This window comes from Nerophis lumbriciformis, linkage group LG19, assembly GCF_033978685.3.
Source record: "Nerophis lumbriciformis linkage group LG19, RoL_Nlum_v2.1, whole genome shotgun sequence".
Lineage (NCBI taxonomy): Eukaryota > Metazoa > Chordata > Actinopteri > Syngnathiformes > Syngnathidae > Nerophis > Nerophis lumbriciformis.
This window is the reverse complement of record NC_084566.2, coordinates 12,764,743-12,789,302: the sequence shown is the minus strand read 5'-3', so window position 1 is coordinate 12,789,302 and position 24,560 is coordinate 12,764,743. Positions and strand designations below refer to the sequence as shown.

The window sequence follows — 24,560 nt, the reverse complement described above, 5'->3', positions numbered from 1 at the left end:
TCTTCACGCATTATTAGACATTTTTCATATGTGGTTTAGGAGTTACGTTTAAATAACTGTCATATTTAGTGTGGCAGTTATACTGTCATTATGTGTAAAACCTAATTTTGTATTTGCAAACCTTATTAAAACAACTGATTCTAGTAAAACTCGCATAGATTCAATTTTACAGGTATTTTTAGACATTTTACATGTTTGGTTTAGGAGTTGTGTTTGAATACATTTTTTATTGCTATTTTCGTTAGGGCAAGGCCGACCGGCAGGAGGCCACGAGGAAGACCCAGGACACATTGGGAAGACTATCATTCAAGTACCTTGGGGTGTGGGTGGACAATAAGCTGGACTGGACTGTTAACACAGACCACTTGTACAGGAAAGGACAGAGCTGTACTTCCTGAGGCGGCTGTCCTTTGTCCCACACGCCGTTAGACTGTACAACTCTTCTCTGGGGGGAGGGGGGCTACTAGGATGACAGGGGATGCAAAACAATAAGAGTGCAATATTTTTTCAAAACATGGGTCACTCCTGCCTAGTTTCTCTTGTTATATTCTTATTTTACTGTTATATTTTTATTCTCATTGTTGCTTTTTATTTTTATTCTATTGTAATATGTTTCTATTTTGTTTCAATTTATACCCCCATTATTTACTTTTCACTTTTTACAATTTTGTACACTGCTGCTGGAATTAACATTTTCCTGAGGGAACTCTCCTGAAGGAATCAATAAAGTACTATCTATCTATCTATCTATGTCTCCTGGCTGGCCTGAAAACGCATCGGGATCCCCCGAGAAGAGCTGGACGAAGTGGCTGGGGAGAGGAAAGTCTGGGCTTCTCTGCTTAGGCTGCTGCCCCCGCAACCTGACCTCGGATAAGCAGGAAGAAAATGGATGGATTTAGTATGACAGTTATACTGTCATATTAAGTAAAAAACTAACTTGTGTCTTTGCAAACATTACAACATATATTTGTTCTAGTAAAACTCACAATGATACATAACTCAAGGCATTATTAGCAATTTTGCATGTGTGGTTTAGGACTTATGTTTAAATAACCGTCAGATTGAGTGTGACAGTATACTGTCATAGTGAGTAAAACCCATATTTTGTAATTGCAAACCTTATGAAAACAAAAGATTCTACTAAAACTCACATGGATACAATATAACAGGCATTTTAGACATAATGCATGTTTGGTTTTGGAGTAATGTTTATATAACTTTCATAATTAGTATGACAGTAATACTGTCATATTGAATAAAAAAAACTAACTTGTATCTGTACAAACCTTAAAAAATAATTTTTTCCAGTAAAACTCACAAAGAGACATTTCTCCAGGCATTATTAGCCATTGTGTGGTTTAGGAGTTATGTTTAAATAAATGTCAAATTGAATGTGGCAGTTATACTGTTATCATGAGTAAAACGTAATTTTTGTAAATGTTAACCTTACCACAATACCTGATTCTGGTAAAACTCACATAGATTCAATATTACAGGCATTTTTAGACATTTTACATGTTTGGTTTTGGAGTTATGTTACTATAACTTTCATATGTATGACAGTGTTATATTGAATAAAAAAAACTAACTTGTGTCTTTACAAACCTTAAAAAATATTTTTTCCCAGTAAAACTCAGATACATTTCTACAGGCATTATTAGCCATTTTGCATGTGTGGTTTAGAAGTTATTTTTAAATAACTGTCATATGGAGTGTGACTGTAAAGTCCATCCATCCATCCATTTCCTACCGCTTATTCCCTTTGGGGTCGCGGGGGGTGCTGGAGCCTATCTCAGCTACAATCGGGCGGAAGGCGGGGTACACCCTGGACAAGTCGACAGTCGCAGGGCCAACACAGATAGACAGACAGCATTTACACTCACATCCACACACTAGGGCCAATTTAGTGTTGCCAATCAACTTATCCCCAGGTGCATGTCTTTGGAGGTGAGAGGAAGCCGGAGTACCCGGAGGGAACCCACGCAGTTGACTATTGCCTGTTATGTATAAAATGTCAACAATATTTATAGTTGTAAAATATTACAGTAGTCTCTTGGAAACAAGTCCATTCCTACTTCCAGGCATTTTGCAGCATGCACTGATACAACTTGAGGCTACAATATTGCAGAGTAGAGTCGTGATTGTGATTTATAACAACTCATAACAGAAAATTTTTATTTTATTTATCAAATTGACAGCATGTTTCTATTTGGCTCCCACAGAATGAAGTTTGCAGAAGAAGAAAGTCAGTGGCTTGTCGTCGGCCATGTTTCCTCTAAACCTTCTTCATGCCTCTTCCCATCAGGCAGGCGAAGATGGTCATCACCATTTTGGGGTTAACCTCTACCAAGTCCTCAGGCAAGGCGTACACCTTGGCGCCAATCTTCCTCGCCATGGAAATGGCGTACCTGTTGAAGAGCAGGGTCCTAATTAGAAGGAGAATTCCTATCTTCAAGCTTTCTGCAAATTCCAACGCTTCAAAAATCTAACTATTGGGAGAAGTACAATATTTGAAGGGGGAAAGTGTGACGACAACCATAGAACAATTAATGGAACTAACTGCAGCCTAGGAGAACAATGCACACATCTTTGTCCTAGCTGCTCAGTCCAATCTATTTACACATTTATTTTAGTACATGTGGATTAGTGCTAATTTCTTACATATCATTTTCTTATACAGTTTACAGTTCATACTGCATACTTAATTTCATACATAATGATAAATGAAAAAAATTATTTTCAAATATATTTAAAACAAAAAAAACATCAAGTTGTATAAAACATTGTTCATGAATTGAAATTACTACATTACATAGAACAATAGTCATGGTCATCTACTGTAACACAGTACACAGTTAAATTTAGATAATACAAAAATGATACAATAATCTTTTTTTACATATATACACACACATTATATATATACATACATATATATATATATATATATATATATATATATATATATATATATATATATATATATATATATATATATACATACATACATACATACATACATACATATATATATATATATATATATATATGTAAGATGTTTAAAACATTTTATATTTTTAAAATTAACATTTTGAAAAAAAATATTTATGGACATATACTGTAATTAAAAAAAATTATTTAAATTATCTATACATTTAATACATAATTATAAATTAAGTAAAATATTGTTTAAAATATAATTAAGAAATATGTGATTAAAACATTTTTAAGATTAAAATTATTACATTAAATAAATTAAAGTAATCAAAAATAAAAATATTTATGGACATACTAAAATACAGTATATATTTCAAAAATATTACAATTAAAGATATTTAATTAGTATATCTGAATAAAAATATAAGCTGTATATTATTATTTTTTTGTGTTAAAATAACATTTTGAAAAGACAAATCTATGATGTATACTGTAATTTTTATATACGATTAATACATTTTAAATCAAACATGTATGTGTATATTGACAGTGAAATGCTTTTCTATTGAATATCATGTTATTAATTTCACTGCTGCTGCATTAAACACTTGTAAACAATGGAGGCTCAAGCAGTTAGCCATGCTACAAGAGACCGCCCTGAGATCGGTAGCTTGTGAGTTCAAACCCCGGCCGAGTCATACCAAAGACTATAAAAATGGGACCCGTTACCTCTCTGCTTGGCACTCAGCATCAAGGGTTGGAATTGGGGGTTAAATCACCAAAAATGATTCCCGGGCATGGCCCTTGCTGCTGCCCACTGCTCCCCTCACCTCCCAGGGGGTGATCAAGGGTGATGGGTCAAATGCAGAGAATAATTTCGCCACACCTAGTGTGTGTGTGACAATCATTGGTACTTTAACTTTTAATAACAAATTATATAACTAACTGTTCCATTGCCAAACACAGTAGGCACTGATCCAATTAAAATTAGTTTTTAGGAAAAGCATTCTTTATACAACCACAGGACGCTGAGACATGATTGTCTTACATTAGAAGGCTAAGCTGGCTACACAACAACTCGAGCTAACAATGCTAACGTATTAGTGACACATTTCTAATATTGGTATTACTGTTTCATTGTATTCTCCATTGCCATAAATAATAATCACTGAGCATGCCATTAAAAGTTTTTTTTTGTAAAATCCATCTTTTTGTGAAAGGTTGTGGGAAGCAGGATTTCTCTTAGAACACACCCTCAAAGTGACTTCTTCTAAGTTGAAGGTGCATTGCCACGAATCATAAAAGTTCAAAGTAAGACACTTTTTACTTCAGATGGGGCTGAAAGTTAGTGTTGTGACTTGTGCTTTTTAAAGCAACCAATAAGAGGGCATTTTCGGTGTTCGTGTCGTAACTGGGTCGTACCTCATTTGGAATGCAAATGCTCGAACGATAAATATTTCACACAAATACTTTTGGTAAGCCTACCATATACAGAGATACCCGCAAACGTCACAGGTCAGAAAAAACATCACAGGACTGAAATAATTCCAAACGAACCGGTTGGAGGAAGCGCGAAGGAAGGAAACTTTATTTTAAAAAAAATTTTGCAATGCTTCCACAGTTTGATTTCATTTTCAGGGCTTATGCAGATTCCAAATACACATAAGCAGTTGGTTGCACATAAAAGTTTGGTTTTACATAACATGGCCCCTTTAAGAGTCGGTCCCAAACATGGCACCCTGTGGTCACGTGAAGGGCTTTTGACCAATCATTTAAGAGATTGTTTGGCCATACTCTCTCTGATTGGTCAAATTTTAAAACCTTCCTGTTCCCGCTCAAACGCTATCTTTGAAGTGTGAATGTGAAATTTTAAGTTTTTACTGTAAGGTTTCTTCTTCAAATACTTTGCCGCACTCTGACTTCCTCCGCTCACTTCTGCATGTTTGCTTTTTCACAATCATAAACGGGGAATTCATTAAATTTTATTATATTTTGCGGCTGTGTTAAAACAAACAAAAGCTGTTTTGTGATGACATAGTGAATGTTTGCAGTGTGTCGCTTTATTACTTGGCATTCTTGAGTTTGTCTTCATCCGTTAGATCTTCTTTTTGAACCAGCTCAAAGTTTACACTCCCGGGTTGGATGGCGTCTATTAGGTCCAAAACTGGAAGACTAGTATTGAGAGATTTGTCCTGGACACAAACATACGAGTATAAACACGGTACAATGTAAAGCAAATGGTACACTTTCTCTTTAATTACCTTAAAGCTTTTGATTGAAGAAGTCTTTTCGGCTTCAGCCAAAGTCTTGTTCACCCATGTGATGATTAAATCGTCTCCTGCAACTTGTCCGTCCCCCAAGTCTTCAAGAACATTTAAAGTGTACCTGGGTTAGGATCACAATCAATGATGAGATTATAAACTTTAATGTACATTTCCTGTCACAATGCGGTAGAAAATGGATGGATGGATGGATGGTCAATAAAAAGGGTGTGTCACCTTCTCATCAGCTGCCACACCAGTGCCAGAGTTAAAGTGGGATTTCCATCAAATACATCCAGTCCTCCAATTCCAACCAGGGAGAAACCTGCTTTTTCCTTTCCCAGCTCCACAGCATAGTTACAGTTTTCTATCTATCGCACAAAACACACAATAAAATACTTTCAATCCCATTCATTAGAACTCAATTTACTTTTATAGGTTCTGTGTAAGCTGGAGCCTATGCCAGTTGACTTTGGGGCAAGAAGTGGGTAGACCTTGAAGTGGTTATACCAAGACACGTTTACACACAATTCACATTCACACTTATGGACAATTTACAGTCTACAATTACACAATCTTCCAGTAAGCACACAAGGTTGGTCTTTTCTTGTATTTTAGTCAAGTCATTTACAAAATCTAAACATGGTAGGCTAGGCTACTTAGAGTTAGCAGATAAACAGCTAAGCAAGCACAGAATAGGGTACAAGCTAGACAAACGTATAAGTGTCAAACAATACTGCAGTCTAAAACAGCACATTTGTTAATATAAACAACTATCAAATAATTATAGTTGCATATTACTTACACATACAGAATCACCAAAGCAGAGACAAACATGTCCGCATCATTCAACCTACTGCGTAATGAACTTGATTTAATTACTTAATGTGACCACTGGGTGTCGCAAAAAAACCCAACGAGCATTCCACTTCAACTTATAGACCGCTTAAGTCATTTTTTAATAATAGGTTAGTGTCTAACATTCCCCACTACAAAATAATAAAAGTATGTATAAGTCATGCTAATATATCAGTTCAATATCGGTATTGTATGTGTCAAAAGTGAGAACGTTGTAGGGGAATAATAACACCACCACATTGTGCTAATCTTAAACATTGATTAGAGCCGGAGCAACAAAAGATGCAAAAGTCCTATTAAAATTGCTTTGTTTAATATTTATCTCCCACTTCCATCGCATTTTTGAGGCACATAACATGCAGGAAAATTCACAAATTTTTGCAAGAGCGTCAGGTCCGATGAAAAATATGACATTTTTGGGGTCATTTCAAATTTTGTTCTCTAGCACCCCCTTGAAAATTTGAAAAAGTAACTCCTGCCACCAGATTTATGTATCGTCACAGAAATAACTGAAAACGTCTATAACAGGACACATGTAAAAATGTCAAGAAGCCATGTTTGAAAACCATGGCCATCTTGCCAAAAAAAGAGTTGTACTTTAACAAACTCCTCCTGGGGATTTTGACCAAATGAACCGCAATTAAAATTACATAAAATAGACTGATAGGCGATGATAAAGGCCATAGGATGTGGCACTTTAATTTGATGGCTTGCCACAAAACTTAACATTTTTAAAACTCAGCTCCACAAATTGAGATATTGCTAAGAATTGGTTCAAATGATGACGATACATTGGAGTGCTGGACGGGTGAGTACCTGTTAGTACCCATTCGTGGTTGAGCGGAAAAACCTGCTCCCTACCGTCAACCATCAAAATGTCATTATGATCCTTCCAGATTGATAATGAACTGAACATTACTAGACTTTGATATCAACACCAGTATGTTCCTCCTGTGGTTGAAAATTATACCGGTCATAACTTCTTTCCAAATGGTCCAATCCTCCTGAGTTTTTGAGTCAGGGCATTGGGAAGGATGAGACCGAATGAGTCATGCGTTCCCGCCAACTTGCATGAACGCCGAAGGCCCGTTCAACGCAAAATGCAGTTTTAAATTTAGTTTTGTCTTTTTCATATACAGTTCAGTATTTGACAGTATACTTACAAGGTATGAAAACAGTACATTTTGGACATGACATCACAAGCAAAATGTAAAGCAGCATTATTTTGTGATGTACACATTAGTCACATTTTCAACAGCAAGAAATTGCAGCATAAATCCATTTCAGACGGTTAATAATAACTATCAACTTCACTTGATGAAACCTTTTCTAAAATTCCACACTACAAAATAACTGACAGCGTATCAGATCAATATCGGTATCAGCCAATACTCAAAGCTCTAATATCTGTATTGTAAGAAGTTGTTAAGTAAATATATACAGCTACATACAAATAAAAATATACTCATCATGATTAATTACAGGGCATTATTTGTTTGCATGATTTGAATTCACTTTTTTTTAAAAAGCAGTATTTTGACACAAATGCAACTTTACTGTCATAATGTCTTAGAGGAGCATTTTGTTAATTTTTTACTTTAATGCACATAGTCTACCTGTTCAAAACTTGGTAACAAGTGTTAATTAAAGTTCAGTCAGGTTTATTTTGAAGTGAAGTCTACCAGTGAGCACACTAGAGTCTCCTCACTTGTCTTTGCACTGACATATGCATTAACCTGATCACTGACCGCAGCTAAGGTAAAGGTGTTTATACATGATTAACGGTAATTGTTTGTGATTAATTGCAGTTGAGTTAACTGGTTATATTTGACAGCCCTAAAACATACACATGTTTACCTTTTTCATCTGTCCTCCCCCTACTGCCCTGAACGGAGGCATGTTGACTCTGTTGTCCCAGTCCACTGGCACCTTAATTTTTTCATACAATTGAAGGATGACCATGGCGTCCTGCAGATCTCTGCATCAACAATAACATGTTTATCAAAAACAGCATCATGGCTCCACATATGCAGCTTTGTCAGAAACTGACCCGTAGATGTGGTGAACATGTGGACTCACTCCAAGAGAATTCATCCAGTTCCTGAAAGTTCTTTCTTCTCTAGTCTCACCTGCAAAGGAAAGGGAAGAAACCAAGATAACTCCTCAGGTTACGGGTTCAAACGACGCTAAGAAGCACATTTAGCAACAAGTTCCGTTTCTACGACGGCTATATAAGTGGGGACTTAAATAATCAGTTAAGTCAGCCACACTGTACACATGAAGTACGTACCTATCAAATACAATAAAAAGCCTACAGGAAGTTGCATGGGAGGCAGAGTCAGGACGTCTCAATAACGTGACCACATCTGTGCTAGTTAGTTAGTACTGTCCTTTTCATACAAGACACTTTCACATTGAAGACACCGTCTTTATCCTTCATGTTGATCGCAACGTTGGATTGGCGTGGACCAAGTACGCAACCAATGTTGATTTCTACACTTTGTCAACATTTGACAAGGTTTAATTTTGTTGGACTGTTCTTTTCTTTGACGCGCTGCATTCATAAGAGTCACTAATGTGACATTGTGAAGAGAAATTTACTGAAAACAACAAAAGTGACATCATCCTTCCTCAGTGTAGCGACATAGCATTCTTTTCTCTTTACTTTTGTACAGTATAAATAATTTATGAGAATGCTATCACAACATGAGGACCGACTGTACTGTTAAACTCAAATTAATCATGATCTGGGTCAACTTTTGAGTTAAACAGAATTTTATCTAATGAAGGTTTATCTTCTGTCTGTGATTCAGTGCTATATTAATGAAAATATGCAATATATAAGTGTGTCTGTGTTAGCAGAATGCTAATGCTAATCTGTTCTCACTGCTAGCCAAGTCTGCGTCTGTTAGTAAATAAACCGCATGTTGTCTGGGGCGTAGATTTCAATGACACATGATTGAACAGGGGTTAGAGCAGGTCAATCTCAGAGGTGTGTAATAGCATGCTACACTTACTCTATTACACTTACCTAGCCAACTTTTCAAATAAATTGACAAATTGTACTTGTCAGAGTAGTTCTAACTTTGCACTTGTACTTAAGTATTTTGGGGGTAAAGAAACGCTACATTTACTCCGTTACTTTAATCAGTATTTTTATTTATATATCATTATATTTATTAATAATTGATCAGTTACTGCTTGAAAATACTTATTTATTTGTCTCGTTAGAGAGACAAATAAAGACTTCTAGCTGGCACTGTCACATAACCACATTTCACCAATCAAATGCAGCCTGGCAGACACATGACCGCACTCATACTACGCACTATAAAAATATCATGACGTCTCTTTAATGTTTAATTATAAAGTATGAAAAATAACAATATATCATGCAATGTCACATGTGTCAGTAGAAATGTTCACATTTCAGCCTACAAGAATTCCACTTCCAACTAAAGAACAATGTTGTGGTAAGTTGTAAGTGTTTTTTTATGTTTTAGCTGCGGATATGCCAACATTATCCCTGTTAACATCATAAGTAACTGTAAAATGTGCATCTTTTGTAGTACATGCTGTATTAGTGTCTCACGCACACACGCAAACAACCATTGTGTGTGTGTGTGTGTGTGCGTGTGTGTGTGTGTGTGTGTGTGTGTGTGTGTGCATTTACCATTAAAAAGTACCATTAAAAGTAGCTACAAAATTAATCAAAAGTTACTTAATACTTAGGTAGTTCTTTCACTGAATATTCTTACTCAAGTAATTATTTGAATGAGTATTTTTTTTACTTTTACTTTTTCATATTATTCTAAAGTAACAGGGCTCTTAAGTACAATTTTTGGCTAATCTACTCACCTCAGGACTCAAACCAGAACACAAATGTTGACAGTGGTTAACCATTAATCATTTTGGGCTTAGTTGTGTGTGTGTCAACAAGTCTTACTCATCACATTCCATTCTTGGTTCTCGGGTTTGGTGAGAGCCGGGTGTTTGTTGAAAAGCGTGGCCACGAAGGCCATGTTGAGCTTTGCATTTCCAGACACCACATCGGTCGCCGTCACAAACTGTCGACAGCCAAGGGAATCAGCTTGTTCCAGCATGCGCTCTGCTCTTTTTGCAAGATCTTTCTCCTGGTGACACACAGAGCACACGTATATTATTGAAATATGAATGAAGCTAATTAGGTATGACCACATTGGCATGTAGAGAACAAATATATATATATATATTTGTGGTAGCGATATGATTCAGGAACAATCTAATTTTGTTAGAACGATTCCATCCGTAACGATTGAGTAAGTAATAATCGATTCACCTGCAGCGTCCAGTATCCACTGTTATTTCTTGTAAGGGAATTATGTATCAATGAATTATGGATACAGACAAGCAAATAAACAACAATTAATGGCCAATGCATCTTATTTGAGTAGAGTGCAACCAACACTTTTAGGTTGAATTAACAAAAGGAAACCTTGAAATTTAGGGATATAAAACAATCTATCGATACCAATTGTTATACTTCTAGTAGGATTCATACATACTTTTCTTATTTTGTAGTGTCAAATTTAAAAAAATATTTGATCAAGTGAAATTAGTCAAACATAGAACAATGAATATGAAAAACACTATTATTATCTGTCTGGAACTGACTTATGTTGTCTTTAATTTCAAGGAGAGTGGCAATTATTTTCCTGGTGACACCTTGGTCCCAATATGATAATACATCATCATAATGCAGTAAGTTGAATGATGCGGATATGTTTGTTACTGGATACTTTCTAATACACTTCTCTGCCTAGGAGACTTTGTATGTGTAAGTAATATGCAACTATAATTATTTGATACTTGTTAATATTGACAAATGTGCTGTTTTAGACTTCAATATTGTTCACTGTTACGTACCGGTATGTCTCGCTTGTGTGGTATTGTGTGCTAAGCTGTTGTATAGCTGCTAGCTTCGAGGAGCATATAGTCTATTATGTTTACCTTTTGGAAATGACTTGCCTAAAATACAAGGAAAGACCAACTACGTGTACTTATTGGAGGACATTTAGATGTTAACTGGCTGTCCAGCTTTGCACAAGTAAACACGTTGCAGGACTGCTTGTATCGGAGAGTTTAGATACAAGCCGATGTCATCCGATACTTTATTATTGTGCTATTAACAGACCGATATCCAATGTCAATATTGAATCGAGACACCCCTAATTACAACGTACTCATTTTAAATTGGTGAGTGACTGTTTTTTCTGGGATTGTAGGAAAAAATTACACATTTGTGGACTTATAGAAAGGGTTGTGTCAATCTTTTTCTTACATAAAGTCCAGCCATGTCAATATCAATTCTCGGAACGTCCTCTTTGCTGCCGTCTGGTGCAATCTGCTCCAGCAGGTGGAAATACGCCTTAGAGTCCTGCACACAATCACACAAACACAACAATGTTGACATTGTGGCAAACAATGTACTACTTTGTATAGCATTCCTTTTTTTGTACAATTACTGTTTTGTATACAAATCCAGCATGTTATCTCAACATTTAGTGTTTCCAATTCATTTATTTACACTAAGGCTGTCAAAGTTTAAACATTGAGCATGGGATTAATCACAAAAAAAGATCACATTCATTAAATGATGTTTAAACATCCATCCATCCATTTTCTACCGCTTATTCCCTTTGGGGTCGCGGGGGGCGCTGGAGCCTATCTCAGCTACAATCGGGCGGAGGGCGGGGTACACCCTGGACAAGTCGCCACCTCATCACAGGGCATGTTTAAACACAGATATGTCTATTAGTTCACTCTTGACTTAGTTAATGGATAAACACCTTGACTGTAATATTGTGAAATTGTTCAAAATGTGCACTCTATTAACAAGTTTTGAACAAATAAATATATTTTATTAAAAATATATATATAAAAAGCACAATATCCTGTAACTCAGTGAAATACTTAAAGCTGCAGCTTACATGTTGCAGACCGATCATTTCCTCTCACCTTAATATCCCCCGAAAAGTTTGTCAGGGTGATGCCAACTTTCTTCAGGTGGAAATTGGCCCAACGCAGCAGCAACTCTTCTGGACTTAGTTTCATCAACTCTTCCAAACTCTCCCCTTCCTCCAACAGCGCTGCGATGGCTGAATGAAGTGTATCAAATTATTGTTATTAGTTTGATCACGTTGTGTGTGTGTAACAAAGCGCTAACTAATGAAGCACCTTCATTGCGGCTCAGCTCGATATCTGCAAACAGTCCAATCTTAATAATCTGCCAGAGGAGTCCGAGCACCAGGTGAGGTTTTCCTTCCTTCAAGTCTTGAGCACCAATGTTGACAACTTGACAGCCAATAGCGGAGGCCGAGTTCAGCGCCAAGTTTAGGTTCTCCTGTTAAGGACAAAACATATTTCACTCAAAAAAGTTACTTTTTTTTAAACCTTGTAATTGTTTTATCTATACTGTATATGAACTATTTACACAGAAAATGTGTAATGGTATTTACACAGAAACTGTAATATTATGCTATATATCAGTTATTCTAGTAAAACGGCAAGGAATCACTTGAAGTACAGTGTTTTGTATATTCAAACTGTGTTTAACATTACAGTGGCCAAAATATTAAATATACTTGATGAATAAAACACCTGCCTTGTTTTAATGAATACTTAGGCCTAATGTATTTTAATGTTGGTCATTATGGCGGTCCTTGGAGAGCAAAGTATTTTCTGAGATGGTACTTGGTGAAAAAAGTTTAAGAATCACTGCTATACACACATATATATATATATATATATATATATATATATATATATATATATATATATATATATATATATATATATATATATAAATAAAAGTTGTACAGCCAATTCTACAATAGAATACATGCAGAATTGATGACATCACTTATGACTTGTAATTATTTGTAGTTGTTTGTCCATAATCTGTTTCTCTTGCATTCATAATTGGTATTTGTGCCACAACCTTTTTGCGCTAGCTCATAAATCAGTCCCTCCAAAATTTATCAGGCTTTTTTGTGATCATTCGCGGCAGCTTTTTCCAGAAAGCTGTGACAAAATTTGCAATATTTTAATGCTTTTTCCCCACTTAACATCCAATCAACTTGCAAACGAATATATAAATACATGTAAATTAGGAAGTACATTTTTATATACAACATTACCCACAAGGTTTAGCGCTGTAGACAGGAACAGGAAGTAGATTTGAGGTATGTAGGAAGACAAAGATCGTGTCGTTTGCTCAATAAAGTGTTATTATATTGTTACATGTTGTTTCTCTTTCATCTACACAAGAAACACGTTTTCATTAGACAGTTGACGTGCGTGTTTGAGTGCCGCTCAGAGAAAAATTTGATTGGCCAAAATGTACAGGGAAATGCGATCATTGGACAAAGTTGCAAGTACGCACATAATTTGCGGGAATTGGTTGAATTTGCATGAACTGGCACAGTTGTGACATTACAAATCCCTGGACAAACTGATTGACACATTATCAAGGGACTGTGCGAGTGGGTGCGTGCGCGTGTAGGGCCGCCTCGCCCTAAAACCGTCCTTCTTAAATAGTGGGTGTGATGTCAGTGGGGTGCGTGTGACCTCAGGGAAAATGCTTCTTTTTTTTTTCCCGTAGCAGAATATGAAGAAGTGTATGTAGCACTTGGCTTCACTGTAACCACGGTGGGAGACGAGAAAAAAAACGGTGTTTTGTTTCCTATATTGTTAATAAGCTTACAATGTTATGCAGAGGTATTGTTATAACAATTTTACAGACAAAATATACTATTTATAGTCACAGTGGGGAGTGGGCACAAAATATCTTCTTCATATCTTCATAATTTTAAAAAAGAATAAAAATAGTTTCACATTAAAAAAAATTAAAAAAATTGTAATAGGAAGTGGAGGGGGGCCTCAAAATACAATTCTGTTTCGGGCCCCAATTTAGCTTGGGGCAGCTTTGTGTGTGTACTGCAAAAAGTATCTGTCAAAAAATATAATATATAATGTATGTATGTGTATATGCTTCTTTGATATTGGCCCTGCAGAATCAGCATGTCCTCATCCATTTGTGTCAACGAGGTGAAATCATTTTTGAAAACTTGTGACAAGTTGACTTCATGTCCGTTCCCACCCATTAAGACATTTTCAAAGCCTAAAATATGATACACATATATAATATATAATGTATGTATGTGTATATGCTTCTTTGATATTGGCCCTGCAGAATCAGCATGTCCTCATCCACTTGTGTCAACGAGGTGAAATCATTTTTTAAAACTTGTGACAAGTTGACTTCATGTCCGTTCCCACCCATTAAGACATTTTCAAAGCGTAAAATATGATACACATTTAAAACAAAGTATGTTATTTGGAAAATAAACTGAGTAGTTTATTTTGTGTTTGTGCATGACTTTCTGTCCAACTAAGTCAGATTTGAGATAAACTGATCCGCCGTCTCACGCTGTCTGGGAAACTAGAAGCTCATATATTTAATGCAGGAAAGCGATACAGCACCGCCATGTCGGCACCGTGCGCAGACTGTGCATTAGCAGTGGAAACTGACACATTGACTTGAATGGAAACGGAACAAGTATGCCACTGTGGCAGCGCCGTTCCACATCCAGTAGAAATCCGGAGTTGGGAGTCCAAAGAAGAAGCCTACCTGTGTAGTGAATGCAGTGAGTCTCTTTTTGTTGATGGTTCGCTCATCAATGGTCTCGGGAACAGATTGGTTGATGAGTTTGCTACAACAAAAAACACAAAATACACACAACACTTTCTCATAAGCGTTTAATATTAATATGATTGTTGTAGTGCAGAAAATTGTCTTTTAAGTTTACCAAAGCACAATCCCGTCTGCTAGAGCTTTGAACAGAGCTCCAGTGTTGGGGTTGATGGGCAGCATGCGACTGCAGTCTGGATCCTTCTCCAAAGTGGAATTGATGTAATTGGCAAAGGCAAAGCGTTCCTGTTCTGTAAAAAAGTTACGCACAAGTTTCTGTCATGGCTGCTCAGTACAACATGATTGAGTTGACAACAATAAAGAATGGAATGTACAGTAGTCAGCTGTGATACTCCCAATAGTTAGAGGTGTCCCAATATAACTTTTTTATTTCTGATACAATACTAGTGTTGTAGCCATGCGTTTTGGCACAAATATGGTACAAATCATAGTACATACTACAATGGTAGATATGAACAATGCTAACCTTATGACAGATTTATGCTTTTGAAATAAGAGTACGTTTTTGTTTTGGCGAAATCCACTTGTGGCCACAACTGCTTGAATCGGAGATTTGAGATGCAAGCCGATATTATCCAATAAGTGTTTTTTGCTGATATAAGACCAATATCAATATTGAATCTGGACACTGATAGTTTAGTTTCCATTCTTACCAGATATTGAATGCTGAGTTCCTTCACTTGAGATTTCGCTAGTTCCTCCGATGGCGACGATTCCTTCTTTTTTGTTAAGCGCTTTTCTGAATGCTTGGCCAATGTGGTCATCCTTCATGTCCTGAAACATCTGTGAACAGAAACACACACACCAGAGTAAGATTGAGACAAAACACACAACCAATATGTAATCCGTAAAGGGTGAATTGCTGGACTCTTCCACTAAATTTTGTGTGTGAAATTTCCGTAATCATGTCTCGTATGGGCGTGCCCCCCCCGGAGCTGATCAAATAGGGGGTTATTGATGTTGCCTGGTGTGGCTGGTGAACACAAACGCTTGTTAGTGGCAGTTGTTTATACCTTTGAATGAGACAATCTTTGAGAGAGAATTTTGTCAGGACATTGTTATAAGCTCCTCCCCTTTCTAGATTGAGAATTTGACATACTGTAGATTAAGGGTTGCCAACCCATGGATTGCCATCTTTGGGACTTCCTCGGTAGAGCCCATAAAAATTAGTATAAATTAAATGCATTACCACAGCAGTGCCCTCTCTTCTTGGAAAGTGACCAACAGGTTGCCAACATGTACAAATGTTATCCTCTGAATAAACCCGCTAACCTCATCACTCTCGGGGACGCACCTCGCCAGCCCCAGCCTAAACCCTAGACAATGCGTTCGCACCAAGGTACCAGCGCACGCCACAAATCTGCGTTGCATTGTATGTGCACTTGAGAAAAAACATTGCGCTGTAAGTGTTGTAGCACATCGACCAGCCACGTACAACCCTAAAAACACTACTTCCTCAAACACTATCGCTTGCCTGCGATGGGAACTCACAAGCCAAATTGAGGTATGCTTCCTTACGGAGCAGACGTCGAGTAACGCAGGCCAAGCACCGACAATGAACCACAAAACCAGTGGTGCCCAAAGTGCGGCCCAGTGATCAATCCACAAGCTGTGACTCGTGTCATTGAAAATCAGAAAGTGGATTTAACACAAAAAGAGGCAAAATGCACAATGACAAAACAATCAATACAACAATGTTAACTACAGTAGGGGTGTCACGATTACGGTCCAGCAAGAAAACAAGTATGGGATTATATAGGCTTGCATCTACAATCTCTGATACAAGCAGACCTGCAGCATGTCTACTTATGCAAAGTTGGACAGCAAGTTAACATTTAAATGTCCTCCAATAAGCACACAAAGTTGGTATCTTCTTATATTTTAGTCAAGTAATTTACAAAAGATAAACATGGTAGGCTATTAGGAGTCAGCATCTGCACAACAGCTAAACACACAATAGCACACAAGCTCGATGCATGTAATAAGTACCAAATGTTTTAATATTAATAAGTATCAATTATAGTTGCATATTACTTACACATACAAAGTCCCCAAGGCAGAAGCATATTAGAAAGTATCCAGTAACAAACGTGTCCGCATCATTCAAATTACTGCATTGTGAGTTATTCATCACTCCAGAGAACGCGTCTCCACTGCTCTAGAGTCCAGTGGCGATGTGCTTTACACCACCGCTTTGCATTGGCACTTGGTGATGTATGGCTTAGATGCAGCTGCCGGGCATGGAAACCCATTCCATGAAGCTCTCTGCGTACTGTACGTGGGCTAACTGGAAGGTCACATGAAGTTTTGAGCTCTGAAGTAACTGACTGTGCAGAAAGTCGGCGACCTCTTTGCACTATGCGCTTCAGCATCCGCTGACCCCTCTGTCAGTTTACGTGACGTACCACTTCGTGGCTGAGTTGCTGTTGTTCCCAAACTCCTCCATTTTCGTATAATAAAGCCGACAGTTGACTTTAGAATATTTAGGAGCGAGGAAATTTCACGACTAGATTTGTGGCAAGGGTGGCATCCTATGACAGTTCCACGCTGGAAATCATTGAACTCCTGAGAGCGGCTCATTTTTTTCACAATGGTTTGTAGAAACAGTCTCCATGCCTAAGTGCTTGATTTTATACACCTGTGGCCGGGCCAAGTGATTAGGACACCTGATTCTGATCATTTGGATGGGTGGCCAAATACCTTTAGCAATATAGTGTATGTGCTGACATCTCTCCCCCAAAGACTGTCTCCTTGCAAGGGAAGAGAAGCCTCCAACAACTTATTGTAACTAATGCAGGAAGGACACATCCCAGCCATTCAACAACAACAACTTGAAAAATGTCTTGATTCTAATTTTAGATTTCATACAACAAAATGAAAACCACCAGTCAGCAGAACAAAAAACGCAGCAAAAGCAGACATTTTTATATATATGGACACCTGAAGCGGAAGTTGCAATTTTAAGACAATACTGCAGACTGGACTGCAGGAAAATGGACAGGGGTCAGACAGACCAGTTTTTTATATATAGTATATACATCATATTGTCTGGTAGGGATAAAAGTGTGTCAAAGCATGTGAGCAATATATTTGTGATTGTGTCTTTGCACATGAAGCAAATAAGTGACTAGGGATGTAACAAAATTTCATGTCACCGTTATTGTGACCCAAATTATCACAGTTATTAGTATCACTGTATTGTTGAATGTGGTCATAAAGTACTTATACACACTAAAATCTTTTACAAAGTTATTTAAAAAAATTAACTAAAACCTACTATTCTGCATATTTTGTGTTACTTATGCTTACTGGTAATATTTTAGTCCAAGTATTTTATCTGTTTAAATGGCTAAGTTTTTATTATTTTAAATATTGCTTTGTTCTCTAGCACTTTAAGATTTATTTAAATGAAAAGTGCGTAACAAAATATATTATTTATTATTTCTGGTGGTTGTTGTGTCCTACTCTGTTCAGCGTTCCTTGAATGCCCCGTAAAAATACTCCCGTAAAAACACCTCAGGTCTTGTAATCCTCGATCACTCAGGCTAAGAGAGCACAGCTTGTAGGTTCGATGTGCACAATTAAATGGTGTAGTTGCTCAGACAGTAATGTTTATAGAAGTCTAGATTGGGGTATGTTGTTTCCTAATGGGGAAACAACGTTAATGTCTCTTGTTTTCATGCTAGTGTTTCAGCTAGCAAGCTCTGGCCAGTCAGTGAGTTTATCAAAGTGCAGATATCAATCTTGGTTTTTCCATAATTTTACTTCAAAACTTTAATACTAACGGTTGGGAGTTTTACTGTTGTCATCGTTATTACTGTTTATCATTACATCCCTACGAGTGACCAAACAGAAGCTTTGTCAAACAGTTAGTGTTACCTACAGCGGTGAACTCCACAAGGTTGATTCGGCTGTCATTGTCCCGATCGTTTTTCCGAAGGAGTTCTCGGATCTGGTAGCCAGGCACTGGAGAACCCAGTGCACGGAAGACCTCACCGATCTCTGAGCCGCTGATGAAGCCATTGCCATCCAAATCTGCACAGATGGAATTAAAAAGAAAGAAGAACTTTTTAGCGCTGTTTGCAGTAGGGCAGTAAAAATCAGGTCGAACAAATCTGAATTCAGTCAAGACTGTCAGGCAGAGGTTGGAGTAAGTCAATGTCTTTTCTTTATATTTAATCCAGAATAACGGTAGAAAATGGATGGAAACATTTAGGTGACTATTCCTTTTGCGCCTGCTTTAACCTGATAGTTAAAGTGAACGTAGGAGTCGTTACACACGAGATTGTCCTTACTGGCGGTCTAAAATAATAAAAAGCTATGTTTAACTCTCACACAAGGACTATTTCTATACAGGGGAACGAAGAACCCTATACATTTAAACAATACACATTACATCATACCAATTATGTAAATAATTATTCACAACCGAAAGGACTCCCGACAATACAGCCGAGCCCATTTAAAATAAAAATACGTTTCCTCAGTAATAACAGTTTTTGGATCTTATTTGAATTTAATGTTTTTTTCATCATTAATTACAGACTTTTTGACATTGACAATAAAGTATACTTTATGATAAGTGGTTGGAAAACAAGCACGTTATGATTTACTTTCATTATATATATGCATTGCATTGAATTTGACCGATACCCTGACTAAGATGGCCACCACAGATGTTCCATGGCAGGCTGCTTGTGCGCCTGTGCAGATTTATCTGGGGAGTTACGGTTTTTCAAATCATCTTACTCAATAGTAGAAATAAATTAACGCAGTGAACCCTCTTGTCAATCGTCCACAATTTTTGTCTCAGCTTTATCACAGTTGTCTGTGTGTTTTTTGTTGTATTAATAATGTCACATTAATTTTCCCATATTGTTTACAGACACAGAAGGGATTTGGTAGCAAAAGGTCAAAATATTTGAGTAAGAGCCAATAGTAGTTTTTGTTTGTCCAGTTGTTAGATCTTGTCTTCTAAATAGTAGACGTTGCATGCAGTTGCAACTACAAGGCGTTAGATGGCAGTACCGTATAGGCTTGTCGTAGTCAGAAAATAGTCTTTGGTCAAATGTGCAAGTCTTATCTTTCGTTGAATTCTACTAAGTGTTTATACTGTAATTAATGTACTTATCACACACCAGTACATTTATTGTAACATGCATATTTTTTGTAGTTTTCATTACAAAATTTGGAGGTGTTGAAATCCTGCACATTTTGAAAGTGTAGCTTTACTTTTGAGTGCTTTCAACCTGGCATAATTGCTTTGGCGGCATGAAAGACTACAACACTAACTAGCGTGAATCGGTACTCAATAGTACTGACGAAATCTGATCGGTACCTATAAAAGTACCGAATTCCATCCGACTCACATGTCAACTATAGGCATGAGTGACTAATTTAGTCTTCAAATCTACATAAACAACAAACATGACATGACACTCACCCATTTTCTGGAAGCACTCTCTGATGTCTTCCATATCCTCAGGACTGATTTGCTGTGACATTGCGACACCTAACAAAGAGCACATGAAAGAAACAGCCTTCAATGGTAATTGTAACATTGATGTTCTAGTTTCTCCATAAAGTGTGTGCACTCCTACAGCAGGAGGTATAAACTATCAACTGAAAATGGTAGTCATATTGTCATAATAGCAACAAATCAATTGTGTCTTACAGAACAAGATCTTTGTGTCATGATGATCATGGGAATAATGGATACACATGTGCCAAGATTAGGTAAATACAGCATTTGACCACATCTATTTTGGGGTGGCGGCGGGATATAAATTTGAATTTGCAAAGAGTACAAAACATGAAAAGCAAAAAATATATGTTTAGAACTTACAACAAGCTTTCTTCTGTTGCATCTTTTTTTTATGTCACAAGATGGAGCCCGTTGATGCCATCTACTGTACATAGTTGTAACGACATTCTGTATTCACAGATAGTACCATTATGATGTGTTTATGAATTAGGGCGTAACAGGTCACGCCAACTGTATTTGTGGCGGTCCAAATGTATAAGTAGCGGGGATGTACAAATAAAAGATAGTATGTGAAACCTTGCACAAAGACAAATAACGTCGCGCGCACACACACACACACACACACACACACACACACACACACACACACACACACACACACACACACACACACACACACACACACACACACACACACACACACACACACACACACACACACACACACACACACACACACACACACACACACACACACACACACACACACACACACACACACACACACACACACAGAGGACCAATGCGTGCTTTCGGGCTTCAAAATTCTCCACTGGAATTGTTTGCCAAGTTGCTAAATTGGCAGAAGTGTTTCCTCCTCCTTGGTCTTCTTATTTTCTGGCAGGCCAGCTGTGTGTTTGTGTGGTAATGAGCAAACATGGCAGTCTGCCACAAATACATTAACTATGGGTAACACGGAGCGAAATACCTTGGAAAAAGTGCCGGAACACTGACAGTAATAATACAGTAGAAATTCATCACAATAATAATATGAAACATTTTTTGTCATCTTTACCACTACTAAGCTGAGATGTCAAATGTATTTCTTTACATTTATTTAACGAGATATCAAATATCCTGACCCACTTTGGATTGATATTAGCATGTTTAATGACTTAAAATGTGAAAAATATCTTAGTGGACCTTCACGTTCTTCATTTTGTGGAGAAATGCCTATTGCCACAAGTCAGCTGGGATAGACTCCAGCTGTGAAGTGACCCTAACAAAGTATAGAAAATGGATGGTTTTGGTGGTCAAACCAGAGCCTGGGGCAAAACATATTCCTATAAACTAGATAATGAATGATAAACAAATGGAGAACTTGAGCTGTGTCAAGTCTCTTGTTAAAAGCAAAGATACATTAATGATACATAAAACTATTTCTGGCTCTGTGCCAAAACGTAATGTTGTACCTTATCAGTAATTGTCGATCCTTTAAGTAGTTTTAGCGTAAGCCTGTACAAACAACGGACAACATCAACATCCTACTGTATAACACAAGATGTGCCTTTTCAAAAATGATAACGCTGAGCTTTGACCGACACTTTAAGAGTGCTAATATCAGTGAGTATTTTTGTGGTTGTAGTATGATGCACCAAAAGTTATGCAACAACATACCATTTCCCTGACATATCTTTCCAAAGCAGACTTGTTTCAAGTGTGGCCCGGAGAACGGTTTTTAAATATATAATCTTATAATTTCATTTTGTATAGTTATTATTGTATGAAATTGTTTTATTTATTCAAACATATTCTAGGTATGAAATTAAACAGGCCCATTTTAAAACATTATGAAGTAGTATTTGGGCCACAAAACAATATAGATTTCCCAAATTACATTTTCAAACCAAAATAGCCAACCGAATTAATACCTGCTTGTGTTAAAGCCTAGGTGCTTTGATGATTTTCTTACGTTCCATCCCGTGAGGTGTATATTACTTCTTTTGTTTTTTTTTGTTCGGTTTGTACTTCATGAAGTTTTGCACTTTTTTGTTTGTTTTCGTTATATTTGGATGCAATTGTTGGTTTATATGGTATCATTAAGTAAGCCTACGTATTATGTTGAAGGGGGCAGGAAAATATAAGATTTTTCTTCATCCTGCTCCTTCTCAGGCATTGGTGTGTAAATGTATAATTGAATAATTGTGGTATAATTGTCTATCGATCAAAGATGCACATCAATGAAGGAGATAAATAAAAATGAAATGAAATAAAAAAAAATGTGTACAAGGTTCTGGTCGTATTTTGTTTTAATCAGGATACCAAAAATTTGCTTCATAACCTAACACTAATCTGCCATGCCATTATTTTCTCTTTAGTTCGGTTTTGGTTATGTTTATTATTCGGATTGATATGTCTACATTTGTGTTTTCCCATACATTCATGTATTTGTGGCGGCCCGCCACGAATGAATTTGTACCATCACAAATACATTTGGCGCTACATTCCACGCCTTAGCTAATAAACCCATTAATGGGCCTGTGTGTGAACACTGCATGTCCTTACAACTCAGTACAATAGTACATGTTATCCGAACTCCTAACAGCTTACACACCAAGTCTGCCAGAGAATAAGAAGACATAGCAGAAGTGATCCGTGCAGCAATTTAGCAGCTTTCTTGCTATTTTTAGCACGTATTGATCCACCCAAAAAAGTGACAATAATAATAATAATAATAATAATAATAATAATAATAATAATAATAGGGACACTTTATTGTCTAATTATACAATTCTGAAAACCAACATGAAAGCATCGCTCTTCTCAACAAGCAGCGGGTAATTTACCTCCCACCCCCCTTCTAAAAGTACTTACAGGTTTTTGACATAAAAACACACACTCACCAAATGCGACGGAAGAAGCATTTGTTTCGCTTTTAATGTATTTAACTCACATGCGTCATGGCCAATTATGATAACTGTCTCACAAACAGACAAAAGTTATGTGAAACAATGCATTGTATTGTTTATGTATTTAATAATAATAGTTCAATATTAATCAATTACCTTTTCTTACATTTGTATTTTATGTTTTGTGTGTAAACTTCTCATCCTAAAGTGTTGTATTGTTCCCGTGTATTGGTTGTAGATTTCAATAAAGTTTTTTTTTTTTTTTTTTAAGTGAAAGGTAAAGTACATCAAAGTAGTCTTCAATGTTTTGTGCGCAGCCCTTGTTATAAAAAGTATTCACTGGATGGATCGATTGATTAGATTGTGCAGATGAAACTAATATTTTTGGTTAATTACGGGTGTCATTTCAGTCCAGTTCCACTAGATGTCACTGTTAAAGAACAAACCTTGAAAGGGTTTTGCTGTTTTTTTCTGTTTTTCTAAAGGATAAAAGGGACTTCCGTTATATGTCAGTCTGATGACACTACATGGTGGATAAATAATACAATAATACAACAACAAACCATTAGTTTGTTATCCGTTGCTCAAAGGTAGTCGGATAAAGTGTCAGATATTCTCCACATTGACACATTCATGTGAGTATACTCGTCACTTACACACACGTTGACGATGACAAAGCAGTTTATCATAGTAAGAGTCCCTGAAAATTACACTTTACATCTTAAATCTACTAAATATACGTTTAAAATGGCTAATGTTGATAATGACTTTATTGTGAGCACGGCATATACTACATAATTGACCAATGTACAGTTTGTCATCTTTCCTGAGGTACACTGTGAAGTAGCAGTACGACGTCTTCTCTGCTCTTTAACGTCATAAAAAAAAGGAAAATGTTTAAAGGCAAACATTGTGAAAGAGTCTTTCGCTTACCTGAACTCAGCAGGAGTAACTCAGGTAAATCCCCCGGGAGAAGAGACCCTGTGTGTGGGCTTCAGGCTCGCTCCCCGTTTTCTTCATCTGACACCGCCCGGCGAGGATTGACGCCCCGCCCCTGCGCTCCGCCCTTTTCTCTGAATCAAACCGCACCCTCCTCACTCTCCCATTATGTCTGGGGACGTCAAGGCTGGTCGATACTGCAATTACGGTAACAATTCGATACCAAGTAAACATCAGTATTGCCGCTGATCATTTACATGCTGATGAATGATCATTTGTTGATCATGATGATAAAATGAAACAAAAGATGGCAGACAAACCAAAACACATTTTTGTCAAACAACTTATTTGTAATCGAATAATTTAATAGATGTAGATATAAGATAATGTGGCAGCACAGTGGACCTGGGGTTAGTGCA

General features: G+C 36.9%; 1 protein-coding gene across 1 annotated transcript; it reads right to left on the bottom strand.

Moving 5' to 3' along the window:
- Positions 1–2,158: 2,158 nt before the first annotated feature.
- LOC133618820 (plastin-3-like) lies at positions 2,159–24,280 on the bottom strand. The gene is made up of 16 exons (XM_061979561.1): positions 24,136–24,280; positions 20,252–20,320; positions 18,692–18,843; positions 15,462–15,591; positions 14,906–15,038; positions 14,728–14,809; positions 12,273–12,438; positions 12,054–12,193; positions 11,377–11,472; positions 10,003–10,189; positions 8,107–8,185; positions 7,914–8,034; positions 5,436–5,569; positions 5,199–5,322; positions 5,005–5,129; positions 2,159–2,408 (listed from the first exon to the last, which is right to left on the bottom strand). The coding sequence occupies exons 2-16, from the start codon at positions 20,310–20,312 to the stop codon at positions 2,276–2,278; spliced, it is 1,863 nt and encodes a 620-aa protein (XP_061835545.1). The 5' UTR covers positions 20,313–20,320; positions 24,136–24,280; the 3' UTR covers positions 2,159–2,275.
- Positions 24,281–24,560: the final 280 nt, after the last annotated feature.